The 27,448-nt window shown below is 44.5% G+C and overlaps 1 protein-coding gene across 1 annotated transcript in view; it reads right to left on the minus strand.

The window, feature by feature from the left end:
* PPEF1 (protein phosphatase with EF-hand domain 1) overlaps window positions 1-20,445 on the minus strand; it is a 65,933-nt gene extending 45,488 nt beyond the window's left edge. The window contains exons 1-2 of the mRNA XM_077299122.1: window positions 20,391-20,445; window positions 516-643 (exon numbers count right to left, since the gene is read on the minus strand). Of these exons, the coding sequence (XP_077155237.1) occupies window positions 516-643; window positions 20,391-20,445 (183 nt within the window). The remainder of the gene's footprint in view (window positions 1-515; window positions 644-20,390) is intronic.
* Window positions 20,446-27,448: the final 7,003 nt, after the last annotated feature.

Here is a 27,448-nt window from a genome sequence, read left to right on the forward strand (position 1 = left end):
CATTCATTGTGCGGTTTTCCGCTGGACAGAAAAACGTTGCTCTGGACCTTTTGTCCGTCCGCCGGAAAACTAATTTTTTATGGATGAGGCAAAAAACGGATGAAATGTTGGAACATCAGGCGCAATCCGGCGCTAATACAACTCTATGAGAAAAAAAACGGATCCGACGGAAAAAAAACGGATCCGACGGAAAAAAAACGGATCCGTTTTTTTTTTTAATTCGCCAGATTGTGCCTGATGCAAAAAACCTAAAGTGTGAAAGTAGCCAAACACTGAGCCAAAACTCCAAGGCCACTGAGGCCATTGATTGGCTGCAGAAGTCACATATGGTATATAAATTCAACAGTATAACAATGGGGACGGGGAGCATCAAATACTAAGAAACGGAACGTAGGGTGGATATATATTATTTAATAATTTTAGCAGCATTACTGGCTGTGGGCATTTTTTTACTTAGCTTAAACAACAGCTTTAATATGCAAAATAACACTTGTATAAATAAAAATGTTACTGACCTGAAGCTGGGTCTGTTCTTCCGCATACTCTATAGACTGAAAAATATTAAGGGTGTAACGCCGTCTCATTTCTAACCTCGCCATGTAGAAACGATACCATCTCTGTATCAAAACTGCAGCTTTAATTACTAGTTGAAACAAAAAAAGAGAGGATTTATTAAGGAGAAAACTGAGGTAATTATTAAAATGAGTAATTTAATTCGCAGGTCAGGTGTCCAGTCCACTCCTCCATGGCAGCACATCTTTACTTATGCTCTCCACATCATTAATTCAGGAAAGTGGACTCTGGCACATACCAGGCCCCCAGAATTCATTGCAACACACAACAGGTTATGACTAAGCAGAGGTGCTCAGTGGAGATGAGTGGATCTTTTCAAATTCGAATTGCCAACTTCTATGAATTTTCCCCAAGAAATTGATTTGCAGGCAGTAAATTTGAGAATTTCAATACTGGAAAACTAGTAATGGCTAGGAATATACATGTTGGGGAAAGGAGAGAGAGAAAGAAAAATAACCCCGCTGACTATAAAAGCTTACACCCTACAGGTGAGAGAGAGGGTCACGCTAACCATAAGAGCTAATACACAATAGGAGAGAGTGAGAGGACCATGCTGACCATAAGAGCTTATACTCTACAGGTGAGAGAGGACCACGCTGACCATCAGAGCTTACACTCTACAGGTGAGAGAGAGAGGACCACACTGACCATCAGAGCTTATACTCTACAGGAGAGAGAGAGGATCATGCTGACCATAAGAGCTTATACACAACAGGAGAGAGAGAGAGAGGACCACGCTGACCATAAGAGCTTCCACTCTACAGGTGAGAGAGAGGACCACGCTGACCATAAGAGCTTACACACTACAGGAGAGAGAGATGACCACGCTGACCATAAGAGCTTCCACTCTACAGGTGAGAGAGAGGACAACGCTGACCATAAGAGCTTATACACAATAGGAGAGAGCGAGAGGACCATGCTGACCATAAGAGCTTACACTCTACAAGTGAGAGAGAGGACCACGCTGACCATAAGAGCTTCCACTCTACAGGTGAGAGAGAGGACCATGCTGACCATAAGAGCTTCCACACTACAGGTGAGAAAGAGAGAGGACCATGCTGACCATAAGAGCTTACACTCTACAGGAGAGAGAGAGAGGACCATGCTGACCATAAGAGCTTACACTGTACAGGTGTGAGACAGAGAGGACCACGCTGACCATAAGAGCTTATACTCTACAGGAGCAAGAGAGGACCATGCTGACCAGAAGAGCTTAAACACTACTGGTGAGAGAGAGGACCATGCTGACCATAAGAGCTTACACTGTACAAGTGAGAGAGAGGACCACGCTGACCATAAGAGCTTCCACTCTACAGGTGAGAGAGAGGACCATGCTGACCATAAGAGCTTCCACTCTACAGGAGAGAGATAGGACCATGCTGACCATAAGAGCTTACACTGTACAGGTGTGAGACAGAGAGGACCACACTGACCATAAGAGCTTATACTCTACAGGAGCGAGAGAGGACCATGCTGACCAAAAGAGCTTACACTCAACAGGAAGAAGAGAGGACCATCATGACCATAAGAGCTTACATACTACAGGAGACTGAGATGACCACGCTGACCATAAGAGCTTATACTCTACAGGTGAGAGAGAGGACCACACTGACCATAAGAGCTTACACTCTACAGGTGAGAGAGAGGACCACGCTGAGGCGTAGCTAGGGTTTTGGTTCAGGGGGGCGAAACTTCTGAGTGGGCCCCTAACCAGGTAACCTTGATTACAACTCGGTGATGCACCCTAATACTGGATGAGAACCTCAGCAGATGACCGCGCTGTTACTAAAGATAATCTCTATATAAAGACCAATATGGATATTACCGCCATATGGTCAGTGGTAGATACCAGCCCTACAGAACATATAACAGATCACAGCACAGTTACAGATAATGACTTACCGCTGACGTCCTTTATGATGGAGTCGTCACTTTTCCGGTCTTTTCCATCTGGCCCAGACTGACATGACAACTTCTTCCAGCCACAACTCGTCTGCAGAGAATACAACAAAGATACATTTCACTTCTCATATTCCAGCCCCATCACCATCTATTCCCAACCTGCACAAACTCCTCATCCTGCCGATACCCCAATACTGAGCCGCTGCTGCCTTATGTGTCCCCATTACTGCCCCTGATACCCCAATACTGAGCCGCAGCAGCCATATGTGACCCTATTACTGCCCCTTAAACCCCAATACTGAGCCGCTGCTGCCGTATGTGTCCCTATTACTGCACCTGATACCCCAATACTGAGCTGCTGCCGTATGTGTCCCTATTACTGCACCTGATACCCCAATACTGAGCCGCTGCTGCCGTTTGTGTCCCTACTACTGCACCTGATACCCCAATACTGAGCCGCTGCTGCCATATGTGTCCCTACTACTGCCCCTGATACCTCAATACTGAGCCGCTACTGCAGTATGTGTCCCTATTACTGCATCTGATACCCCAATACTGAGCCGCTGCTGCCATATGTGTCCCTATTACTGCACCTGATACCCCAATACTGAGCCGCTGCTGCCATATGTGTCCCTACTACTGCCCCTGATACCTCAATACTGAGCCGCTACTGCAGTATGTGTCCCTATTACTGCATCTGATACCCCAATACTGAGCCGCTGCTGTCGTATGTGTCCCTATTACTGCACCTGATACCCCAATACTGAGCCGCTGCTGCCGTATGTGTCCCTATTACTGCCCCTGATACCCCAATACTGAGCCGCTGCTGCCGTATGTGTCCCTATTACTGCTCCTGATACCCCAATACTGAGCCGCTGCTGCCGTATGTGTCCCTATTACTCCATCTGATGTGTGGTTCTCTGTGCCCTCTAAATTCTAAAGCAACTCTCTACAATATGGTAATGCCGGGTGCAAGTGCCCTAGAAAACAGTGCCATATTTTGCCCCTAGAAAGTAATAATGTCCTGTGTGCCCCTTTGATAGCCACAGCAACCTGAGTTCCCCTATAACAATAAGTGCCCACTTTACATTTAATAAAGTCCCGAGTCTCCCCCTGTACAGCTCCCCTATACACAGCATGATGCTCTCTTATACACAGTATAATGCATCCACACAGTATACTGACTCCTTAGTAGCCACAAAACTGTTTGATGGCTCCAATAATGTATAATGACCCCACACTGTAATCTCCATACTGTATGATGGCCCCCTAGATAGCCTCCATATACAGTAGCATAATGCACCAAATAGTCCACAATAGAGTATAATGCACTCCCCATAGGCAAACTCTATAGCATACAGCAGCCCCCATAGGCAGACACTGTAATAAGGCGGCAGACCTTGTAATAAGGCAGCACCCCCATAGTCAGACCCTGTAATAAGGCAGTCCCCATAGTCAGACCCTGTAATGAGGCAGCCCCCATAGTCAGACCCTGTAATAAGGCAGCCTCCATAGTCAGACCCTGTAATAAGGCAGCACCCCCATAGTCAGACCCTGTAATAAGGCAGCACCCCCATAGTCAGACCCTGTAATGAGGCAGCACCCCTATAGTCAGACCCTGTAATGAGGCAGCCCCCATAGGCAGACCCTGTAATATAAGGCAGCCCCTTTAGTGAGACCCTGTAATAAGGCAGCACCCCCATAGGCAGACCCTGTAATGAGGCAGCACCCCTATAGGCAGACCCTGTAATAATAAGGCAGCAGCACCCATTAAAAAAATAAATACTCACCTCTCTTCTTCCTGTTTCCTGCGCTGCTCCTGCTGATCTCCTGACAGCGGGCGCAGGGCAGTGACGTCATCGCGCCCGCTGTCAGTGTCGACTGACAGGGGGATGATGGGAGAAGGAGTGCAGCGCTCCTTCTCCCATCAATGCAATCAGCTGTATCGGCTAAATGCTGGTACAGTTGATCTTCCGATGACTGCTGGCACCGGGCCCCCCGCCTGCTCATGGGCCCCATAGCAGCAGACCAGGGACATCGATTCTCCCTGATCTGCAGCAGAATGTAGCTCCGGGTGGGCCCCCTCAGAGTACCGGGCCCGGGGCGCCCGCACCCTCTGCCCCCCAGTAGCTACGCTACTGCGCTGACCATAAAAGCTTACACACTACAGGAGAGAGGACCATGCTGACTATAAAGGTACCTTCACACTGAACAACTTAACAACGATATCGCTAGCGATCCGTGACGTTGCAGCGTCCTGGATAGCGATATCGTTGTGTTTGACACGCAGCAGCGATCAGGATCCTGCTGTGATGTCGTTCGTCGGAGCTAGAAGGCCAGCACCTTATTTCGTCGCTGGATCTCCCGCAGACATCGCTGGATCGGTGTGTGTGACACCGATCCAGCGATGTCTTCACTGGTAACCAGGGAAAATGCAGCGCCCCCACGGTCGCAGGGCCGAGGGGTACCCTGTACCGGGTCCCTGAGTCTCTGTTCTGGAGTTGTCACGGTGGCTAGACCCGGTCCGTGACCCTGCTGAGGGGCGTACAATGAAGGTGGAGGTATGGGATGTTGTTATGGTGCGGTGAAGTGCCGGTCACGGTAAATAACGAGGACACCAGGTTGCAGTCTCTTTACCTCTTTACTGAAGGCTTCAGGATCCTCAATCCAGAATACGGTTAACCGGGCCGCGCAAGCCTGGCCGGTCCAATGGCACATCCAGAGCTCCCTTTGCAGTTGGAAATCTGTGCCTACCTTCTAGCGCTTGTGTATTGTGGTCCTCCCCTGCTGTGCTTACGGGATAGTCCCCACAACTGTTGTGTCTGTTTCTCGTGTTCCCTCACAACTCGATTCTGATGTTCTTCCACGTCCCCCAGATCTTATGGTTAGGACGCACCCGTATGACGGGGAGGCTCGGAGCTCTTCCGGGACTCTAGCGTCGCCCCACTCCTGTTGTTACCCCCCCCGTGTCTTCCTAGGTCAATTGGGTGAGACAGCCCACCTATAACTGACTGTCCTGCCGTAGGTTTGAAGTTTGGCCTGGAGCTCTATACTTCCTCGGCGTTCCGGCCACCGGTTACGCGCCTCAGTAGGATGTTGCCTCGTCTTACAGCACGACTCCTACTGGTATTCTCCTTGTTGCGTTGATCTCGTTTCTCACTCAGCACAATAAACCTCGCTTCTTGTCCTTTCTTGGGGTACCGCCGCTATATCGTGCAGGCGCGGTCCCGTAACGTTCTCTCTGGTTGCTAGGTCTCTGTCAGGATCCCACCCCTGACAGGGACCCCTCTGAATCTTCCCCTACAACACCCTCTGCCACAAGGTGTTGCCTGGTTCCAACCCAGTCAGCTTTCTGATCTAACTTCCTATCCAACCCCCAGTTTTACCAGACTGTGAGGAGTGGCCTAATGCATAGTGCCCTTAGCTCCCCCTGGAGGCCAGACTGTGAAATGTATTGGTGTCTGTGATACCTGGTCAGATGAACTCCTTCAGTGCCATCAGACGTACCATAGCCCCCCTTAGTGGCGGAGCAACAGTACTGCAACGACCAGGACTCTGGGGCGCTGCACTCCCCCCCGGTTAAATCCAGTACTCCTGGACTGGGAAGAAAACAACAATACATGTCAGCAAAAAGACATACAATTTTTGAAATGCAATAACAAGTAAACTTTAACAGAGCTTCCCTTTATGGGAGGTGAGGACACTTGAACGTTACAAACATGGTTAAATATTTAAGTAACATACTATAAATAACTTCTTTTACCCAACCGGGTATTCTACTAAGTGCAAATTTTTGAACAATAATTTAACTTTGCCTTTAAGGACGTACTCGCTGAATCCACTAAAGACCTTCTTATAAAACATTATAAGGCTAATCAACTTTTCTGCATTCTCCTTCTTTACATCTGCAGGACCGCCTGTCCTATCCGCTCCAGGCCTACTGCCTCTCCTTTCTGTTACAGGACCGCCCCTTTCCGCCCGGGCCTACTGCCATTCTACTACTATACACGGTATAGAACTTATCATCCATCTTTCAGTTCAGGATTACTGAGCCATCTCTGTATGGCTCCTAGGAGGACTCACTGACTAACCCCGTACGGGTTGTAGCAGCAAAAACATCAGAAGGACAAACAGTTAACTATATACAAATGATGAAGCATTCTTGCTTACTCAGTTTCTAGCAGCGCAGGGGGCGGTCTCCTTCCGGGTCTCACCCGGCCAACGGGTCGCGTTGACGTAACAAGGACCGGTCCCGGCTCCAGCAACGACAGGATCCCTCGTCGGGATGCCCTCCTTGCTTGTGGGCGAGTGCGACCCAGAGGCACGCGGTGGGCCCAGACCTCCTGAGGTTCCGTGGGGACGGGCTCCGGCACCTTCCCTGCAGGAGGCCCGTCCTCCGACGTTCCGGCAGCAGCCTGGAGTGCGACGCACCGTTGGACACCTCGGGCTATCCAGCCAGTTTCGCCAGCTTCCCTCCTCCACCGGGTATAGGTCACTGCGTCGCCAGGCTCCAGGTCGCAATCGTACCTTCCCCCGCAGGGCTCCACTTCTTCTCGATCAACACGGACCTGTAGTGGCTCCCCGATCTCTTGAATAACTCCCCTTCCTTTCCGGGAGTTGAAGGACACCACAACACCCCAGTGTGACGGCGGGGTCTCTTCGACGCTCGTCAGATCGACCTGGGCTGCAGGCTGGGGTCTGTTCCGCCATGCTGTCATCAGGCACCGCAGGTGTTCTGCCTCCGGCAGGATCCTCAGGCCCTGCGCCTGCAACTCACACTCTGCCGCTGCCGGGATGGAGGAAGCAGGGGACACCGGAGTTAGGCGGACCTCCGTAGGCTGACCCAGCCGAGCGATCACATGAGCATCGGCCTCAAGGCGGCGTGCTATCTGCCGGGCCTCGGCTGCGGCCACCCACTCCTCAGACGGCGGCCAGTTGGGTCTGCCCGTCGGTGACTCCGTAAGGGCCAGTCCCTGCAACGATGGGGCATCTGGGGCCGTGTCGGGTGGTGCGGCCTCATGCTGGGTCGGGTCGTCCCCACGCGGTGCTCCCGGCGTCGCCATCTTTGTTTCTTCTCCAGTGTCTTCTTCCCGCGGTCTCTTTCGTGGGTGGCCCCGTCTCCATGGTCTCCACCCTCCAAAGAGGATGAGAAGGCGGACCTCCGCTGCTGACGGACACGTCCTCAGGATGCAGAAATATTTAGACTGGGCGGCCATTATCTTTCGCTCTCTTCAGCTGGTCCACGCCTACTCCATGCCCTTCTTCTTCTCCTGCGCTCTCCCTAGCGCTGTAATGGCGGCTGGTTTTGGCGGTAAATGGCAATCCACAGTCTTTGCAATAAGTCACAGTCCAAGTATAATAAATCACAGTTCCAAGGCACACATGACCTGATTCTTCAGGCTTAAGTAGATCCTGTTCGTGACGCCAAGTTTGCAGCGCCCCCACGGTCGCAGGGCCGAGGGGTACCCGGTACCGGGTCCCTGAGTCTCTGTTCTGGAGTTGTCACGGTGGCTAGACCCGGTCCGTGACCCTGCTGAGGGGCGTACAATGAAGGTGGAGGTATGGGATGTCGTTATGGTGCGGTGAAGTGCCGGTCACGGTAAATAACGAGGACACCAGGTTGCAGTCCCTTTACCTCTTTACTGAAGGCTTCAGGGTCCTCAATCCGGAATACGGTTAACCGGGCCGCGCAAGCCTGGCCGGTCCGATGGCACATCCAGGGCTCCCTTTGCAGGTGGAAATCTGTGCCTACCTTCTAGCGCTTGTGTGTTGTGGTCCTCCCCTGCTGTGCTTACGGGATAGTCCCCACAACTGTTGTGTCTGTTTCTCATGTTCCCTCACAACTCGATTCTGATGTTCTTCCACGTCCCCCAGATCTTATGGTTAGGACGCACCCGTATGACGGGGAGGCTCGGAGCTCTTCCGGGACTCTAGCGTCGCCCCACTCCTGTTGTTACCCCCCCCCCCTGTGTCTTCCTAGGTCAATTGGGTGAGACAGCCCGCCTATAACTGACTGTCCTGCCGTAGGTTTGAAGTTTGGCCTGGAGCTCTATACTTCCTCGGCGTTCCAGCCACCGGTTACGCGCCTCAGTAGGATGTTGCCTCGTCTTACAGCACGACTCCTACTGGTATTCTCCTTGTTGCGTTGATCTCGTTTCTCACTCAGCACAATAAACCTCGCTTCTTGTCCTTTCTTGGGGTACTGCCGCTATATCGTGCAGGCGCGGTCCCGTAACATTCTCTCTGGTTGCTAGGTCTCTGTCAGGATCCCACCCCTGACAGGGACCCCTCTGAATCTTCCCCTACAACACCCTCTGCCACAAGGTGTTGCCTGGTTCCAACCCAGTCAGCTTTCTGATCTAACTTCCTATTCAACCCCCAGTTTTACCAGACTGTGAGGAGTGGCCTAATGCATAGTGCCCTTAGCTCCCCCCGGAGGCCAGACTGTTAAATGTATTGGTGTCTGTGATACCTGGTCAGATGAACTCCTTCAGTGCCATCAGACGTACCATAGCCCCCCCTTAGTGGCGGAGCAACAGTACTGCAACGACCAGGACTCTGGGGCGCTGCATAAACATCGGGTTACTAAGCGCAGGGCCGCGCTTAGTAACCCGATATTTACCTTGGCTACCAGCGTAAAAGTAAAAAAAAACAAACACTACATACATACCTTCCGCTGTCTGTCCCCCGGCGCTGTGCTTCTCTGCACTGTGTAAGTGCCAGCTGGAAAGCACAGCACAGCGGTGACGTCACCGCTCTGCTTTCCGGCCGCTGTGCTTACACAGTGCAGAGAAGCAGAACGCCGGGGGACAGACAGCGGAAGGTAAGTATGTAGTGTTTGGTTTTTTTTACTTTTACGCTGGTAACCAGGGTAAACATCGGGTTACTAAGCGCGGCCCTGCGCTTAGTAACCCGATGTTTACCCTGGTTACCCGTGGACCTCGGCATCGTTGGTCGCTGGAGAGCTGTCTGTGTGACAGCTCTCCAGCGACCAAACAGCGACGCTGCAGCGATCGGGATCGTTGTCTGGATCGCTGCAGCTTCACTAAATGTGACGGTACCTTAAAGGGCCACTGTCACCCCCTCCAGCCGTTATAAACTAAAAGAGCCACCTTGTGCAGCAGTAATGCTGCAGTCTAACAAGGTGGCTCTTTTAGTTTTTGATTCAGTTATTCCCTCAATAAAGCGTTTTAAAATTTGTACAAAATAACCTGTCCTTAGACCTGGAGGCGGTCCGAAGCTTCCTCGGTGAATCTCCCAACGGCCGTCACTCTTCTCTTCTGGGGATGTGGTCGCCACCCCCTGCGCGCTGTTTCTTCTTAAATCCAGCGCCTGCGCTGTGCGTGCCTGCCTGGGGCAGGCGCAGTCTTCATTGTCCGTCATAGGTCAGATGCAGGGTGCCTGACTGCGCCTGTGCGGGCAGTGTGGCCACCCTGTTGCTGAATCCCCGCCCCGCACTGTGTTATTCATTATGCACAGTGCGGGGCTGGGGTTCCTGGGCATGCGCACTGCGCTGTTCAGACGCTCCCCCGGTCCCCCGCCTTCCAGCGTTGCCGTAATATACAGGTTTCCTTGCCAGCGTTTGGAATGAAGCAGCCGCAAATAATAACGCTGGAAGGCGGGGGAGCTGGGGGAGCGTATGAGCTGGGGGAGCGTCTGAGCTGGGGGAGCGTATGAACAGCGCAGTGCGCATGCCCAGGAACCCCAGCCCCGCACTGTGCATAATGAATAACACAGTGCGGGGCGGGGATTCAGCAACAGGGTGGCCACACTGCCCGCACCTGCGCAGTCAGGCACCCTGCATCTGACCTATGACGGACAATGAAGACTGCGCCTGCCCCAGGCAGGCACGCACAGCGCAGGCGCTGGATTTAAGAAGAAACAGCGTGAAGGGGGCGGCGACCACATCCCCAGAAGAGAAGAGTGACGGCCGTTGGGAGATTCACCGAGGAAGCTTCGGACCTGCCTCCAGGTCTAAGGACAGATTATTTTGTACAAATTTTAAAACGCTTTATTGAGGGAATAACTGAATCAAAAACTAAAAGAGCCACCTTGTTACACTGCAGCATTACTGCTGCACAAGGTGGCTCTATTAGTTTATAACGGCTGGAGGGGGGTGACAGTGGCCCTTTAAGAGCTTACACTCTACAGGTGAGAGAGACGACCACGCTGACCATAAGACGTTACATTACATTATTTATGTTTGTTTGTGGGAAATCTGTTTGGTGACGTACAGCACTCCATTATATACTGTGATACGTCATTCTGAAACTTGCTAGTTTCTCTATTTTATTCTATTGTGGTTTCAGGTCTCTACAAATTTACAGGTGTTCAGAGTAGCTAATGTAATGGGGCTTATAGCTGTGTTTTATTTGAGAAAAAATATAAAAGTTATTCACAATGTTTTATCAGGCAGAGAAGGACTTTATCAGTGATAACCAGAATATTGATTTGTACAAGAACATCAATATCCAAGGGGCAATCAGTTATGATCACTAAACAGAATCACATCTCCTGCCACTGGTGACAAGTTCTCTTTAAGTGAACAAAAAACATAAATCGACTTTCAACTATGATTACCGTAGTTTGTTATTCTGCAGCAATTAAGCTGTTTTTTGTCTATAATTTTCCTGGAGGCAAAAAGTAAACATTTACGATAAAAGCAGGAAAGCAAACAAACACCACAAAAAGAAACAAGATGTGACTTGTTTTAGCCATGTAATAAGTGGAAAGTGATATAAATAATCCAATACCATACTTGTAACCTGATTGACTCACATTCCCTTCAGGTACAAATGTGTGAAGAAACATTATCTACATTTTATAAGTGTTTTTTTTTTATCCTAGCATAATAATTTATTTTTAGTGGCAGCTAGACTTCATTTTCTTTCAATTTATCCATGAATAGTATAGCGCTGCTTAGAATGGAGAAAATATACTTGCCCATTGTAAAGTAATTACTTTAGGAGAAAGTGCCATACCTAGAAACACTGGACTGTATGGCAGGCAAATAGAGATGAAGGACAGCATCCAATCCAGGTGAAAGTGTTCACAAACGATTTCCTTTATTAGCCACGATGCAACGTTTCGACCCTACATGGGTCTTTGTCAAGCATAAAATACATTGAAAATGGTGGACTCTTATAGGGGATGGATTACCATCCACCAATCCCCACAAGATATCCACCCACATCATAAATACCTTATAAAATTACATAACAATACAAATACATATATTATACTTCATACACATAGCAAATTTGCAGACAAAATATCAAGAAATCATCATATAACTGGCAATAAACTCCATAAGACAACCTGCTTAAGGATCCATCCCTGTAACCTTGGTAACCGTGAACCAATAGTAACATGTATAGCATCTGTTCCATTATCATCCTGCCTATCAGATTCCACTGTACAGCCCATTCGGTCACATGTGTAGGATCCACCAATCTGCATCAGTATTATGCTCCACCAATCCACACAGCACCCAAAATGCATCATGTCCCAAGGTGGCCTATCACATCACGTTAGTCAATAATGTTTACAAACATCTCTGAACCAATAGATGAGCCATTCAATGCAGCAGCATGTTCGCTTCATCCAATCAGCAGACACACCTCCAATATGTGAGAGCGGTGCTACATGCTTGCGTGCCGGCGTGCGGACCCACACGGCCCCACCCACATCTGCGTCATCACCAATGACACCGCATAGTGAGGGGAACAGACCACGCCCACCGCCGCACCACTGAACAATAGCTCCAGACTCCAAACGTACTCACATACACATCCTGAGTTAAACATCTAAAGGAGGTTCACCAAGCATAACTCTACAGGGAGACGCTTCTCCCCATGGAAAGCGCCCCCTAACCAATTAGAGCGATCACCGCTGTCATTAACACATATGATCTATGGGATGTAAACAAATAAGACCAACCTGTGCGTCAATACTAGGGCTCATATAGCTCCACCCCCCGCAGCGTCACTACCGATGACGCAACTCTGCGAGGTAAGCCATGCCGGCCCACAGCCACATCACTGCGCATGTATCCCGGACTCCTGACTCTTCACAGGGCCACAAATCTAAACAAATCACACCAAGAGTCCTAGGCTGTAAGTCTGATTAAAGTAACCATAACACACATCTGGACCTATATCTCAAGGGCTATAATTACGTAGGCATAATTAGACAAATATTAGAACCTTAGCCAAATCAAAAAAAGAAGATCATATACATATTGCACATTGTCCAAAGAGTAGCATCCACCCGCGGAAGACATCAAAACTTATATCTTCTACCAGACTGCCAATATATGTGTATGAACCTAAGAAAACAAAAAAAGACAAAGAGAAAAATTTTTTATAAAATCAATTAAAAGCAATCCAATACCTCGATTAGCCACAGAATAATAATAATGTATGGCAGGCAAAACAGAATGACCTGCATGGTAATAACATACAAAGTTAAAATATCCAATAACATTGTATTCTTAGACAGATTCACTGTTAAAGCAGTGCAAGCCACAGAGCAGTGTGCCAGTGCCCATAAAACAATTAAAATCATAAAGCTGCGCTCACAGAGTACATACTGGTAATAGAATAAAAGCCCCTACTAATATAACCAACCATGGTGCCCCTAAAATACAAAACATATCTACTCAATAGTATCCATACATGGACTAATTTTTCCAATCGGACCTTAGTATCGGAGAACCTTTAGGTCAGAAGCGATACATAACTTCTAAGAGGGGATGTTTGGAATTCCAGCATTAATGGAGTTAAAAAGGAACTTTCACCAATTTTGACATGTAAAACTGACCACATCATAAAATAGTGGCTGCAGAGCTGAACAATTTTTGTTTTTATTTTTACATTTCTAACCTGATTGCATAGATATTATCCTGTAAAGTTTATGTTAGAACTTATGATAAAACCAAGTGGGCGTCTCAGAGATTCTTTTCTGCGGCATATACTGTTTTCCTCTGTATTACGTTGACCAATCATAAGCAGCAGGCTTCACACAAGGAAAAAAGAACACACCCCCAGAAGGTGAGAAGAATATGCCTTCTCCTGTGAGATACAATAATAGACATTCCTGATATCTACAGCTCCATGTAAAGTAAAGTACAGCTCTCTTTACAAACACCTCATCTCATGGCAGTCAGTGTGAGAGGAAAGCTGTAGCTGCAATAGGTGTTTGTAATGACACTTAGCTCTGCAGTATTATACAGTACACAGTTGCTGGAGGAATCAGGGCTGAGATGAGGGCAATCTGTCATAAATGTCACAGAGGAGAAAGCATGTTCTTCTGACCGTCTAGGGGCATATTCTTTTTTTTTCCTGGCGACACCTCTTGCTTATGACTGGTCAACACGGTAATCACGCTGGAGAAAAAGTACACACCCCCAGAAAAAAAAACTCTGATAAAGCCCTTGTGGGCTGATGATAAATTAGAATCTGAACTTTACAAGCTAATATCTAATAATTAAAAAAAGACAAAAAAAAACACATTTTATTCAACTCCATGATGTGGCCACTTCAACATGCTAAAACTGGTGAAAGATTCTCTTTTTAGAAGTCAGCAGCCCCACACAAAAGTTGTCTTGTCGGTTTTATGCAACAATGACCACAATGAGTTTGTAGAATACTGGGAAATTAATAAGCCATCATTTCTTCCTCTTTTAGAGTTTTAGTGTGATGATAACAATCTTTACTAAATTACTTTTTCATTTTGGAACTTTTGATTTTGTAAAAAAAGAAGAAACAAAGTAGACGTCGTTATAGGACAAAGAAAAAAAACATTAGAACGAGCACATTCCCAAGGCTCTAATACCTCTGAGGACTTTATTGTTCACAGTGATCTGCTCATTTTGCTTTCACAAGATTATGCTTACACATCTTTTTGTTAGGAAAATAATAAGAATAATTGGCCAATAAGTTTCAGAGGAGTTTGTGAATATAGAGGACCGCTGCCAAATGTTTTAGTGCTCTTTTATTCATCTGTTTTGCATTTATTGTTGCAACTATGCAACATGTATTTCACATATTTTCTTCATGAACATGCATAAATAATTCTACTGATTGATGACAAATTATAAATGCTGTGTGCACACTAATTAGCCATAAAATTTAACCACAGCCTAATATCTGCCCCCACCTGTCAAAGTAGGATACGTTAAGCAATAACTCAACAGTAAGTCAAGTTGTGATGGCAAAATGACTGGGTCAATTCATCTCTAAAATAGCAGAATGGTTCTCTGATCATGAAAAATGATTCTCTCAGCAAGTGGCAATTAGTACCTATCAAAAGTGTTCCAAAGTAGGACAATCGGTGAGCTAGCGAAAGGGTCATTTACACCAAAAGTTTGAGGATCTATAAGGGGAGTGAAGACTTGTCTGTCCGGTGCGATTCCTCATTAGTACAGTAGCAATCCTACTGCAAAACAAATTTATGAAAAAGTTAATGCTGGTTACAGAAGAAAAGTGTCAGAAACGCCGTGCATAACAGCTTGCTGCATACAGTAATGCATAGTTGCAGACAAGTCAGTGTGCCCATGCAGATTTCTGTCCACCACTGAAAGCAACTACAATGGTGACATGAACATCAGAATTGAACTAGAGGGTAATGGCCGAAAGTGATCAAGTAGACTTGCACAACATTAGTTTTAATGTTAAGGGGGATCATTGTACATCTCTTGACCAGATCAGATCTGCATTGTGGGACATGGCCATTAATGTATTATCGGCGGAAAGGTGAGTATAACTTTGCTTTTTTATTTTTGTGGAATAATAAATGGGTAGAAGAGGGTTGAGGAGTTTTTGTTTCAAATAAAGGACTCTGTATGTTTATTTCAATTAAATTACTTTATTACATTTAACTATAGGCTTACTAATGGATAGGGGTCTTATAGAAGCCTCTCCATTACTAACCTGTGAGCTTGATGTCAGCGGCCATAAAACATCTGACATCAACCCCACAACTATTACCCCACTTGCCATCGCACCAGGGCACGCGGGAAGAGCGAAGCTAAGCCACAGAACTGGCACATCTTATGGATGTGCCATCTCTGCGGTGGCTGACGGCTGATGTTCTTCGTCTCGGAGGGGGACAATATCCATAGCCCCTTCTTAGACAATTAATATTAGCCCACAGCTGTCTGGACAGAATACACTCACATTACATGCACATATACACACATTTATTAAAAAATATAAATGGGAATACCGTATATACTCGAGTATAAGTCGAGACCCCTAATTTTGCCACAAAAAACTGGGAAAACTTATTGACTCGAGTATAAGCCTAGGGTAGGAAATGCAGCAGCTACTGGTAAATTTAAAAAAATAAAAATAGATATCAATAAAAGTAAAATTAATTGAGACATCAGTAGGTTAAGTGTTTTTGAATATCCATATTGAATCAGGAGCCCCATATAATGCTCCATAAGTTCATGATGGGCCCCATACAAAATACGCCCCATATAATGCTGCATAAAAGGTTAATGATGGCCCCATAAGATGCTCCATAGAATATTATGCCCCATATAATGCTGCACAGTTGATGGCCCCATAAGATGCTCAATAGAATATTATGCCCCATATGCTGCCCCATAAAGGTTGATGGGCCCATAAGATGCTCCATAGAATATTATGCCCCATATAATGCTGCACAAAGGTTGATGGCCCCATAAGATGCTCCATAGCATATTATCCCCCATATGCTGCCCCATAAAGGTTGATGGGCCCATAAGATGCTCCATAGAATATAATGCTCCATAAAGGTTGATGGCCCCATAAGATGCTCCATAGCATAATATACCCCATATAATGCTCCATAAAGGTTGATGGCCCCATAAGATGCTCCATAGAATATTATGCCCCATAATTCTGCACAAAGGTTGATGGTCCCATAAGATGCTCCATAGAATAATATGCTCCATAAAGGTTGATGGCCCCATAAGATGCTCCACAGCATAATATGAACCATATAATGCTCCATAAAGGTTGATGGCCCCATAAGATGCTCCATAGATTATGCCCCATATAATGCTGCACAAAGGTTGATGGCCCCATAAGATGATCTATAGAATAATATGCCCCGTAAGCTGCTGCAACTGCGATAAAAAAAAAAAGAAAAGAATGACATACTCACCTCTCATCGCTGGGTGCTGGGTGTCGGGGGCCTGAGCAGGTGGGGACACTGGCGCGCTATGGGAGCCAAGTGCCGGAGTCACCGCTGGCTCAGGATAACGGCACTTGCAATATTCACCTGTCCCCGTTCCTCCGCCACGTGCCACTGTGTCTTCCGCCTCTCTGCAGTGATTGTTCAGGCAGAGGGCGTACACTAACTACGTCATCTAGCCATCTGACCTGAACGTCATAGCCAGAGGACGCAGAAGACAGAGCTCGGCGGTGGAACGGGGACAGGTGAATATTGCATGGCTCACCCTCCCCGTCATACTCACCCCCTCCTGACGCGGTCCCTGCTTCTCCGATGGTCTCCGGCACGCGCCGGCAGCTTGTTCCTGTTTTCAGCGGTCACATGGTACAGCTCATTAAAGTAATGAATATGCGCTCCGCCTATGGGAGTGGAGTTGTGTCCATATTCATTACTTTAATGAGTGGTGCCACATGACCGTTGAGCACAAAAAGAGCTGCAGGCGCCAGAGACTATTGGAGAAGAAGGGAAGTGCAGAGACCGCGCCGGGAGCAGGTGAGTATGATGTGACAGCCGCCACTCCCCCTCACCCACCAACCCCCTGGGACAATGACTCGAGTATAAGCTGAAAGAGGCACTTTTAGCCTAAAAAAATGGGCTGAAAATCTCGGCTTATACTCGAGTATATACGGTAGTTCTTTATGGACAGTTATTCAGATATTTTCCTTTAGAATTTGTTGGTATAATTCTGAATTCCTCGGTCTATCAGTGATGGCAAGCCTTTCTGACCCAGATCAGCAAAACAGAACCAAAACATTTTATCATCACTTTTTTTCACTTCACATATGATATGAGGTTTATATATGATAATTAAGTCTTTTTTTTTCTTCAAACATAACGCTTCTCATTTCAACCAAAAAGCTCAATTTTAGACTCATGTATCACAAAACATTGTTCCAACAGTCTACTCTCTTGTCCAGGTAATACAGATAGCATCAATATTATTTTTGGAGAACAGTGGCTTTCTCCTTGCAATCTGCCAAGCACACAATTGTTGCTCAGTTTTCCCCTGATACTGGACTCATGAACATTAGCATTATCTAATGTGAGAGAGGACTTTAGTTGCTTGTAGGTTACCCTAGCTACGCCAGTACCTGTAAACTCACAAACTTTTATACAATTTGGAGTGATCTCTTTCGTTCACGCTATAATACACTTTCACAAACACATGTTGTGAAGATCAGACTTTGATAAATCCCTGTTATTTAAAGAAGCACTCCAATCAAAACTTTTATCCTCTTAATACTGTATATTGCAATCATCATATTATACCGCACTGTGTACTTACAATTTCTCATTTTGCGCCTTTCTACTCAGCTAATTCTTCTCATTTCCAGTAGGTTTATGACATCACCTGATTAAAAACAGACTAGCCGAATCCTTCTAAGCTCTGTGTAGAAAGAGGAAGTTTATTTTCCCTGCATGAGTCATCACTGAAAAAGTTTCTGGCAGGGAGGAACAGAGGAGCAGCTGGGTCAGGAGCTGAAAAGGGAGATGACTCATGCAGGAAAAAGAGACTTCCTATTTCTATATAGAGCAGAGAAAAAATAATAATTAACTGGGTAGAAAGGCAAAAAGAGCAATTGCAAGAACACAGTGCTATATAATATGACGAATATATTACAAGGATAAAAACTTTGAAGACAGGAGTGCTTCTTTAAGTAAATCAGGTCAACTACCCACACCTGTTTGCTATCCCATGGACTGAAAACAAAAGACTATAGTTTTATGCTCCAATTGTCTGCTAATACTAACGGTTCTTATACTTTTTCCACTCACAGACATTTGATATTTGATAATTTTTCTCATTTAAAAAATGGCTAAGTCTAATATATTTTACTCATTTGTTTTATGTGGTTCTATTTTCCTAGTTTAAGGACTTGTGTGAAAATCTGATGCAGTTTTAGGTAAAAATGTATGCAGAAATATTGAAAATTCGCATGGGTTCACATAACTTCAAGCACCACTGTTGTTGAAAAAATGGAAACTAAATTTTCTAAATATCTCAATTTATTCAGCATTTCGTATGAGCAGCACATAAAGAAATACACGCACTTACAAGCGTCGGCATGATGTCAATGAGGTTATTAATTGATATCTAAGGAATGTTCTGCCATGCTGAATACATTTGGACACACAAATCATCAAGGTACGCTGCTGTCAGCCCCTTTTCAATTGCTGACCAATGACATCTCAGCTGTGTTTGATGGAAGTCAAGTCTGAAGATGCTACAGGACATGGTAGCACATTTAGGACAAGTAGGCTGCTCACAGTAGCAGGTCTGGTCTTATTGTGTTAAAAATGCGACTCCTTGACACTTTGGAAAAATGGCCGTATTACTGGTTTCCCAACCAAATCAATAGAACGCCGAACTGTTAGTGTACCTGGAATGAAAACTAAAGCGGACTCATCGTTGAAGAGCATAGACTTACATTCCAGCCTCCACTGCTCCATTCCTGACTCCAGTCTTCAACATGAGAGTATGTGGGCAACGCTATAAAAAGGCCTTCATGAGGTAATGTCACACCAATCCTAGCTCCAGGATTATGATGTACAGTGGTATAATGGGAGCTGCAAGAATCAGAGCCGAGCCTGATCTGGCATTTCAAATAAAATATAGTTAGAAGATCAACCGGGGAACCACAGACAGAGATGACACTACTCATAGAATGGTAGAGTTGGAAGGGACCTCCAGGGTCGTCGTGTCCAACCTCCTGCTCAATGCAGGATTTTCTAAACCATCTCAGACAGATGTCTGTCCAGCCTGACTAGTCTGGTTCTGCGTCGTTCCAGGTGATAGACAGGTCTCTCGCTATGGAACATACATGTCAACCATCTAGATAGAGAAGTTGGGGGAGAAGCAGCGCCACTAGTCTTGTCACCAGCTATGTTTCTTGGTGGATCTTTCTCTGGCATTTCAGAGAAAAAATACACTTAGTTGTAATGATGTTGCCATGTTTTGACCTTGGTTTATAAAGGATGAATCAAGTCACAGGCTCCCTTTATTAACCTCATTGATATTGATAGCAGCCAAGACGTGTAAGTGCATGTATTTATGAGCATGGCGCTCATAATTGATACATAGTAAATCTAGAGGTTTTGAAAAGTTTGTTTCCATATCCTCATCATTTGCATATAAATATCAATAGCGTGCCTATCAATCATTTTATTTCCATAAGTCCACAACTTTTTCTTCTTGGCTTTGCAATTTTAATTTAGGGGAGTGTATAATAATACCATTAGATTATGTATATTATATATGCATTCATACTGTATACATGTATACATACATACATATTATGTATAGCAGACTAGCACATTAGCGTGGGAAGGCTGTAGTGTATGTACAATATGGAATGCTCAATTTGCAATCAAAACACATGCATGCACACAAAAAACAAGGATCCATTTTTTTAAGTCCCAAAATAGTGTTTAGGTGTAAGTGAACACAAAATTATTTTTTTTATTTCCTGTAGTGAAAACTCTAATTTATATATAGAATTTCTTTTTTATTATCTTTAGTTTTTAGGAGGTGTAATGTATAAATACAAAAAGAAAAGAAATACCACAAATATACCCAGATAGTCTAATGGCACACTACTGACAAATATACAAGTTTATGACCTTAGTTGCATTTTATATGAAAACTTTATATTGAATTAATATTGATTTCTAGACCTACTTTAAGCACTTACCATTTTCAGACTTTCTGCCTTGATATTCTGTCTTGACAGATGTTCCACATCCCATGACTTCAAATCTTATGCCCACTGCTATGGCTCATACAGTTTAGTCTTCTGACTGATGTTGTTCCAAATCCCAAGCTTGTTTGCCTTTAACCGCTTTGGTCTGTGATACAAAGGGAAGGAGGTGTGTCACACAAGAAGAATAGCGAGAAATTAAATTACATGGATTAGCAGAGTGAGGTTTCAAAGGGACTGCTGCATCGAAATCATTAATGCTTGTTATGAAGCACCTGATGAGGATCTTGTAAACCAGATTCTCACTGAAACATCTGCTCGATGTTACATCATTTCAATCACTGGAACTTGTAGTGTATGAAAAATAAAAATTATGATATCACTGTCTATCTTAACTTATACATTTCATTATTTTTCGTTTTTTAGGTAAAGCAAAGAAAATTAAGGAACATGCATAATCTAATGTTTTCTAGGAGAACTGTTCAATAGTAGGTGGATTTTATACAGAACTAATACTATGTTCACTTCTACCTTGATGAGTATGTAAAAAAATCCCAAACAAAATGCTGTATTTCGTCCAGAAAAATGACGAATGCTGTAACAGAAACATGTCAGATCCCATTACATTCGAAGGACTCCACTGGGCGCCATTGTTGTGCATCATTTGAAAGATCCTGCACTATCATCACTTAATTTCTGTTGATCGTAAAGCAGAACATTGGAAATTACAGCAGTTGTGAACAGAGCCTTACATTAGTACTAATAATGTTAATGGCCATCATTTTTAAGAATTTTAATATATTAGTGTAAGACAATTGAAAATTGAGGTCTTCTACCCTTTTACAGAATGAAGGAGTGATGCCATCCCACTGTTGTGTTCTGAACAGTCCAGGACTTACATACTACTTATTGGTTATCCTGGATTATCACAGACTCTATAGTGTGCATGTCATAGGGTACACATAAATTGGCGAAATTATGTATTGGCCAATTTATGTAATTTAAGTATTCTCAATTTTTCATATTTTCTAGTCCAGTAATGCAATTCAAATTTCATATATTTCATGTTTGCATGCTAAGCGCTACAGAGTACTGCTTTATTTGTTTGTTATATATGGAGATGGCTACTCTTAGTAAGCACCTGTTCACACCTGATTTCTGTTTGGAAGTGACGGTCAGTCTTTTGATATTTGTATACATGGGCTTTCTGACTGTGCACTCCGCCCCTCAGCCTCAGGCATTTTTAATTACAGCAGGATCCTACCTTCCCATATAAATGTAGACTTTAGTCTAAGAGAGGATTCACATTAGGGTCCCAGCAATGAGAATCGCCTTATCGTGGCTGCCGGGTACACATGAATTGGCCAATTTATGCGCTAAGTATTCTCATTTTTTCCTATTTTCTAGAGCAGTAATTCAATTCAAGTTTCAAATATATTATGTTTGCATGCTATAGCGCTACAGAGTGCCACTTTATTTATTGGTTATGTAATCCATAGTGTTAGGAATACCATCTGCATACCATCAACAATGTTCTAGTGAGTGATGATGTCACAACAAGTGAGTATACATTAGATACATCTAGGGTTAAGAAATGCCTTTAGGTAGTGGTTGCAGAACCTGAGGTGCACAGGGTTGAAGGAGGCATGGCTGGGTCTAAGGTCACTGTCGGAGTCAGTACTACAGACAAGTTCATTCCACTGGTGCTGGGTGCGTGGCCAACCAGTATCTGTCAGATTTACTATAATTTTATACCAGAAATTGTTCTAATTTATAGACAAAATCTACGCCAGTCCAATATGTCCCAAATTGTCTAAAAGGCATGCACATTTTAATAAATGTAGGCGTCTTTCTCCGGTTTGCTTCTATTGGTGAGAGGCATTCGGAATGTTTACCTCCTCCTCCCCCCCCAGCCTTTCACAGTTACAAATTACAGAGGTAAAGGCGTCTTTGGTCGTTTCTTAAAGTATTTTAATTTGGATCAAAGTTCAGGTCACTTTTTCCAACCTTCCATTTTTTTAATCCCTAAATTGTGTTTTTATAGGCGGGAAAAACAACTATTTTAAATCACTAACACATTTGAAAAAAAAACTGTTAATGCATAAAATATTTACTTAAACTAAGATAACTTGTGCAACATCTGGAATTGAGTACAAAATATGGACTAATACCACATCCATGTACAAAGGATTCAAAGTATCTATATTATTATTATTATTTATTGTTACAGCGCCATTTATTCCATGGCGCTTTACATGTGAGGAGGGGTATACATAATAAAAACAAGTACAATAATCTTAAACAATACAAGTCATAACTGGTACAGGAGGAGAGAGGACCCTGTCCGCGAAGGCTCACAATCTACAAGGGATGGGTGAGAATACAGTAGGTGAGGATAGAGCTGGTCATGCAGCGGTTTGGTTGATCGGTGGTTACTGCAGGTTGTAGGCTTGTCGGAAGAATATATATAAGAATATATAAGAGATGCATCCGAGTTACAGCTCTGGCAAAAATTAAGAGACCACCACATCAAAACCCTGTCATGGGCAGCCCAATCTCCAGACCTGAACCCCATTGAAAACCTCTGGAATGTAATCAAGAAATCACAAGCCATCAAAGAAGAACTGCTTAAATTTTTGCGCCAGAAGCAGTGTGAAAGACTGGTGGAAAGCATGCCAAGACGCATGAAAGCCGTGATTAAAAATTCCACAAAATATTGATTTCTGAACTCTTCCTGAGTTAAAACATTAATATTGTTGTTTCTAAACGATTATGAACTTGTTTTCTTTGCATTATTTGAGATCTAAAAGCACTGTTTTTTTTAATTTTGACCATTTCTCCTTTTCAGAAAAAAAATACAAAATGTATTGCTTGGAAATTCGAAGACAATGTTGTCAGAAGTTTATAGAATAAATGAACAATTTACATTTTACTCAAAAATATACCTATAAAGAGAAAAATCAGACAAACTGAACATTTTGCAGTGGTCTCTTAATTTTTGTTAGAGCTGTATTGTATTCACTAGTACACAAAATGTTTAGCTGTACTTATTATTTCGGAGATACAGATTTAGTTTATATTTAAAAGGTTTAACGTTCTTAACTTAATTTTGCCATTATTTTACCCACACTCGATTATTAGATCATATACATTCGAGATTTCATGAAATGAGACATACATAACACTGTACCTGATTTCCCCATTAAAGGGAATCTGTCACACCGAAATTGGCCTATAAACTGCGGCCACCGCCAACAGGGGCTAAGGCTACTTTCACACTAGCGTCGCCATGCATCAGCCCGCGTACCGACGCATGCTGTGAAATAAAAGCGCAACGGGGGCAGCGGATGCAGTTTTTCAACGCATCCGCTGCCCATTGTAATGTCCGGGGAGGAGGGGGCGGAGTTTCGGACGCACATGCACGGTCAAAAATGGCGGACATGACGCACAAAATAAAGTTACATAGAACTTTTTTTGTGCCGACGGTCCGCCAAAACACAACGCACCCGTCACACGACGGATGCAACGTGTGGCAATCCGTCGCAATGCGTCGCTAACGCAAGTCTATGGAGAAAAAACGCATCCTGCCGACAACTTTGTAGGATGCGTTTTTTCTCCTAAACGATGCATTGCGACGTAGGCGAAATGACGCGTGTGAAAGTAGCCTTATCTACAGCATTACATTAAGAAGTCTTAAAGGGAATCTGTCACCCCACGTCATCGTATGAAGATGGGAGGCACCGGACCCAAACCGCGACTCCCATCGGACCAGAACAGAACCGCGACCGCCCCGAGTGAGTATAATATAACTTGTTTTTCTTATCTTGCAGGATACATCGGGGGCTTAACTACAGCATTACAGAATGCTGTAGATAAGCCCCTGATGGTGGTGGCCGCAGTTTATAGGCGAATTTTGGGGTGACAGATTCCCTTAAAGACTTTATTTGATGCTGTAGGCTCAGGAAAAGCAATCACAGAATGTTTATAAGGGTAATTTAGTCAATAATCTCAGAATGTTAAGTTTCAGTGGAGACACAACATTGTATCTGTATTTTTCACAGTTGACAGCATTGCAAAAAATTCCAATGTCTGGTGTAATATGCAGGAATACATACATACAATATGCAAGAGGTTGATTGATTTTGGAAATAACAGGATTGAGATTGTGTTTAACGCTTGATTACTGATTTAATGGGAAACACAATCAAAGCATAAGAACTCTCTGAAACCATTGACTATACAAGAGAAGTCATGTGACCTCTTCTCCATCCTTTTCATGCTAAAGAAACCATTTGAGTGCTGAATTAACCAGAATTAACCCTAACTTGAATTTTTCCATTTGTTCTTTTTTCAGTTGTTTCTTTTAAGTTCTGTGAATAAATGCAATCTATATTCAGGGATGTGTCTATAGTGGGTCCAAGGTAAGCAACTGCATCTGGGCCCTAGAGCCCAGGGAAGCGCAAAATACTCCCAATAATAGTTTTGGAAAAAAATACTATAAAAGTCTTGTGATAATTGGGGGCCCAGTGTTCCAGACCCCTAATAAGTGTTATCCATAGACTTGAAACAAGAAAGGCTGTCATTGAATGAGACCATTCACTAGACTCCTAAACAGTGATGGGCAAACCCATGGACGTTCATGTCCAGCGGGTTTGTCCAAGTATCTAAAAAAATTTCAGTTCGGGTACCAGAATGACACCTGAACCCCATTCAGATGAATGGGAGGCCTGAACATCCGTTGGTTGCCACGCTGTCATCTGCATGGCAAACACGGGCTCTGATCATTACCAACAGTCAGAGAGCTACGGCTCCCACTATGTCAGATAACAGTGTGAGCCAGCAGCTATGACTGGTGGTAAAAAGGTTACCTCTAATCATGGGCTTTGGCTGATGAGAGTGTACTACTACCATCAGCCTACGCTTGTTGTCGCTTATAACAGCGAGACCAGGCGTCGCTCATGGGAGTATTCATCAGCCGGCACCTGTGCTATAAATAAAAAAAAATGATGTGGGGGTCTCTATTTTTGATAACCAACGCAGGCAAAACTGACTGCTGTGGGCTGCATTCCCCAGCTGTCAGCTTTATGATGGCTGGTTATCAAGAATGGAGAGGTCCCACGCCATTTTTTTAAATTATTTAAATAATTATTTTTAAAAATCATGGGGTCCTCAAATTTTTGAAAACCAGCCAAGCTAAAGCAAACAGCTGCATGCTGGTATTCTCAGACTGGTAAGAAGCTATGTATATTGCCCCCAGCTTAAAAATAGCAGCCCACAGCTGCCCCCAAAAAGGTGCATCTATTTGATGCACCAATTCTGGGCTTTGACCGGCTCTTCCCACTTGCCCTAGTATGGTGGCAAGTGGGGTAATGGATGTGGTGTTGATGCCAACTGTTTTATGGCTGCTGACATCAATCCCACAGGTTAGTAATGTAGAGGCGTCTATAAGACGGCCTCATAACTAACCCCATACTTAAATTGCAAAAAAGACAAAGCAAAAATAAAATCTTTTAATTTACATAATAAAACAGACTCTTATATTTGAAATAAAAAAAAACATAGTTATACTCACCTTACACCTAATCCATTGAAGCCTTTGTCACCTGTAAAAGATAGAAAATAATAAACAGCCATAATACTCACCTTCACACCTAATCTACCTATGCCGATGTCCCCTGGAAAAAAAAGAAAATGATAAACAAATATATCGCACACGTGTCCGACGTGAAATATTTTATACTGTTCCACAGCGTTCTGATGATTTGGGGAGCAGTGACATCAGTGACTGCTCTCCCCGTCAGCCGACTCACACTCACAGAAGCATAATCACTCCTGCAGTGTCTAATGTTGAGCTGCCATGAGAAAGTTCACTGGAGTTCAAGCCTGATGAACCCTGGTGACCTCACTTATGGCACCGCTTGCTGTGTGAGGAAGTTGATATCCTGCAAGGAAAGCAAGGTCCCCCTGCTTACGTCAGCACATGTCCAGGCCTGTTTGAAGTTCACCAATGACCATCTGAATGATTCGGAGGAGGCATAGGAGAAGACTATGTGTGTTGTGAACTCCGTTTTCAGGCTCCCTCTTGTGGTCACAGATGGTATTGTGTGACTTTGGTTTTTTGGCTCCCCCTGGTGGTTTGGTTTATTATCCTGCGGGTCTGGCTGGATCAGCTGCCTCGTTATTCACCAGGGAGGCTCCTATTTAGCTCTGCTTCACTTCCACTTGTTGCTGGCTGTCAATGTATTCAGTGCTATTCTGATTACTCCTGATTATCTCGTTTTCTGCCTCTTCAGGATAAGCTAAGTTCTGTTTGAATATTTTTTGCTCATCTGCCTGCAATATGATTTCTGTGTATGATGAGTCTAGGCCAGCTTGCTAATATGTGATTTCTTTTTGCTGGTAAGCTCTGGGGTACGGAGTTGCTTCCCCCGCACCGTTAGTTGGTGCGGGGGCTCGAGCAATCTCTGCGTGGATATTTTGAATAGGGTTTTTTATTGACCGCACAGTTCCCTTCCTATTTTCTGCTATCTAGTATTAGCGGGCCTCATTTGCTAAATCTGATTTCATCTCTGCGTTTGTGCTTTCCCCTTAACTCACCGTTAATATTTGTGGGGGGCTATTCTATATCTTTGGGGTCATTCCACTGAGGCAAGAGAGGACTTTCTTTCCCTCCAGGAATAGTCAGTTTCTCAGGCCTTGAAGAGACGTCTAGGATTTTTAGGTAACGTTCCACGGCTGCCTATAGTTGTTTGTGGATAGGATCAGGTTGCGGTCAATCTAGTTACCACTTCCCCAGAGCTAGTAGTCTGTTCAGTTACTTAGCTAGTCCGACCTGCGATCCTTGCCACTAGGATCATAACAGTACAGCCGGCCCGGTAAAGTGTTAATTGCATGGCAGGAGCAGGAGAAAAGAAGCTTGGAGATTTTTTTTTTTTTTTTTGCTGCCGTGTGTCTAGCTGCTGTGTGTCTGGCTTCTCTCCTCCTCTTAATCTTGGTGTGGCTCTGAGTTCAGCTGCTGATATGGATATCCAAAGTTTAGCCTCCAGTGTAGA

The sequence above is a fragment of the Ranitomeya variabilis genome, chromosome 3, assembly GCF_051348905.1.
Source record: "Ranitomeya variabilis isolate aRanVar5 chromosome 3, aRanVar5.hap1, whole genome shotgun sequence".
Classification (NCBI taxonomy): Eukaryota; Metazoa; Chordata; class Amphibia; order Anura; family Dendrobatidae; genus Ranitomeya; species Ranitomeya variabilis.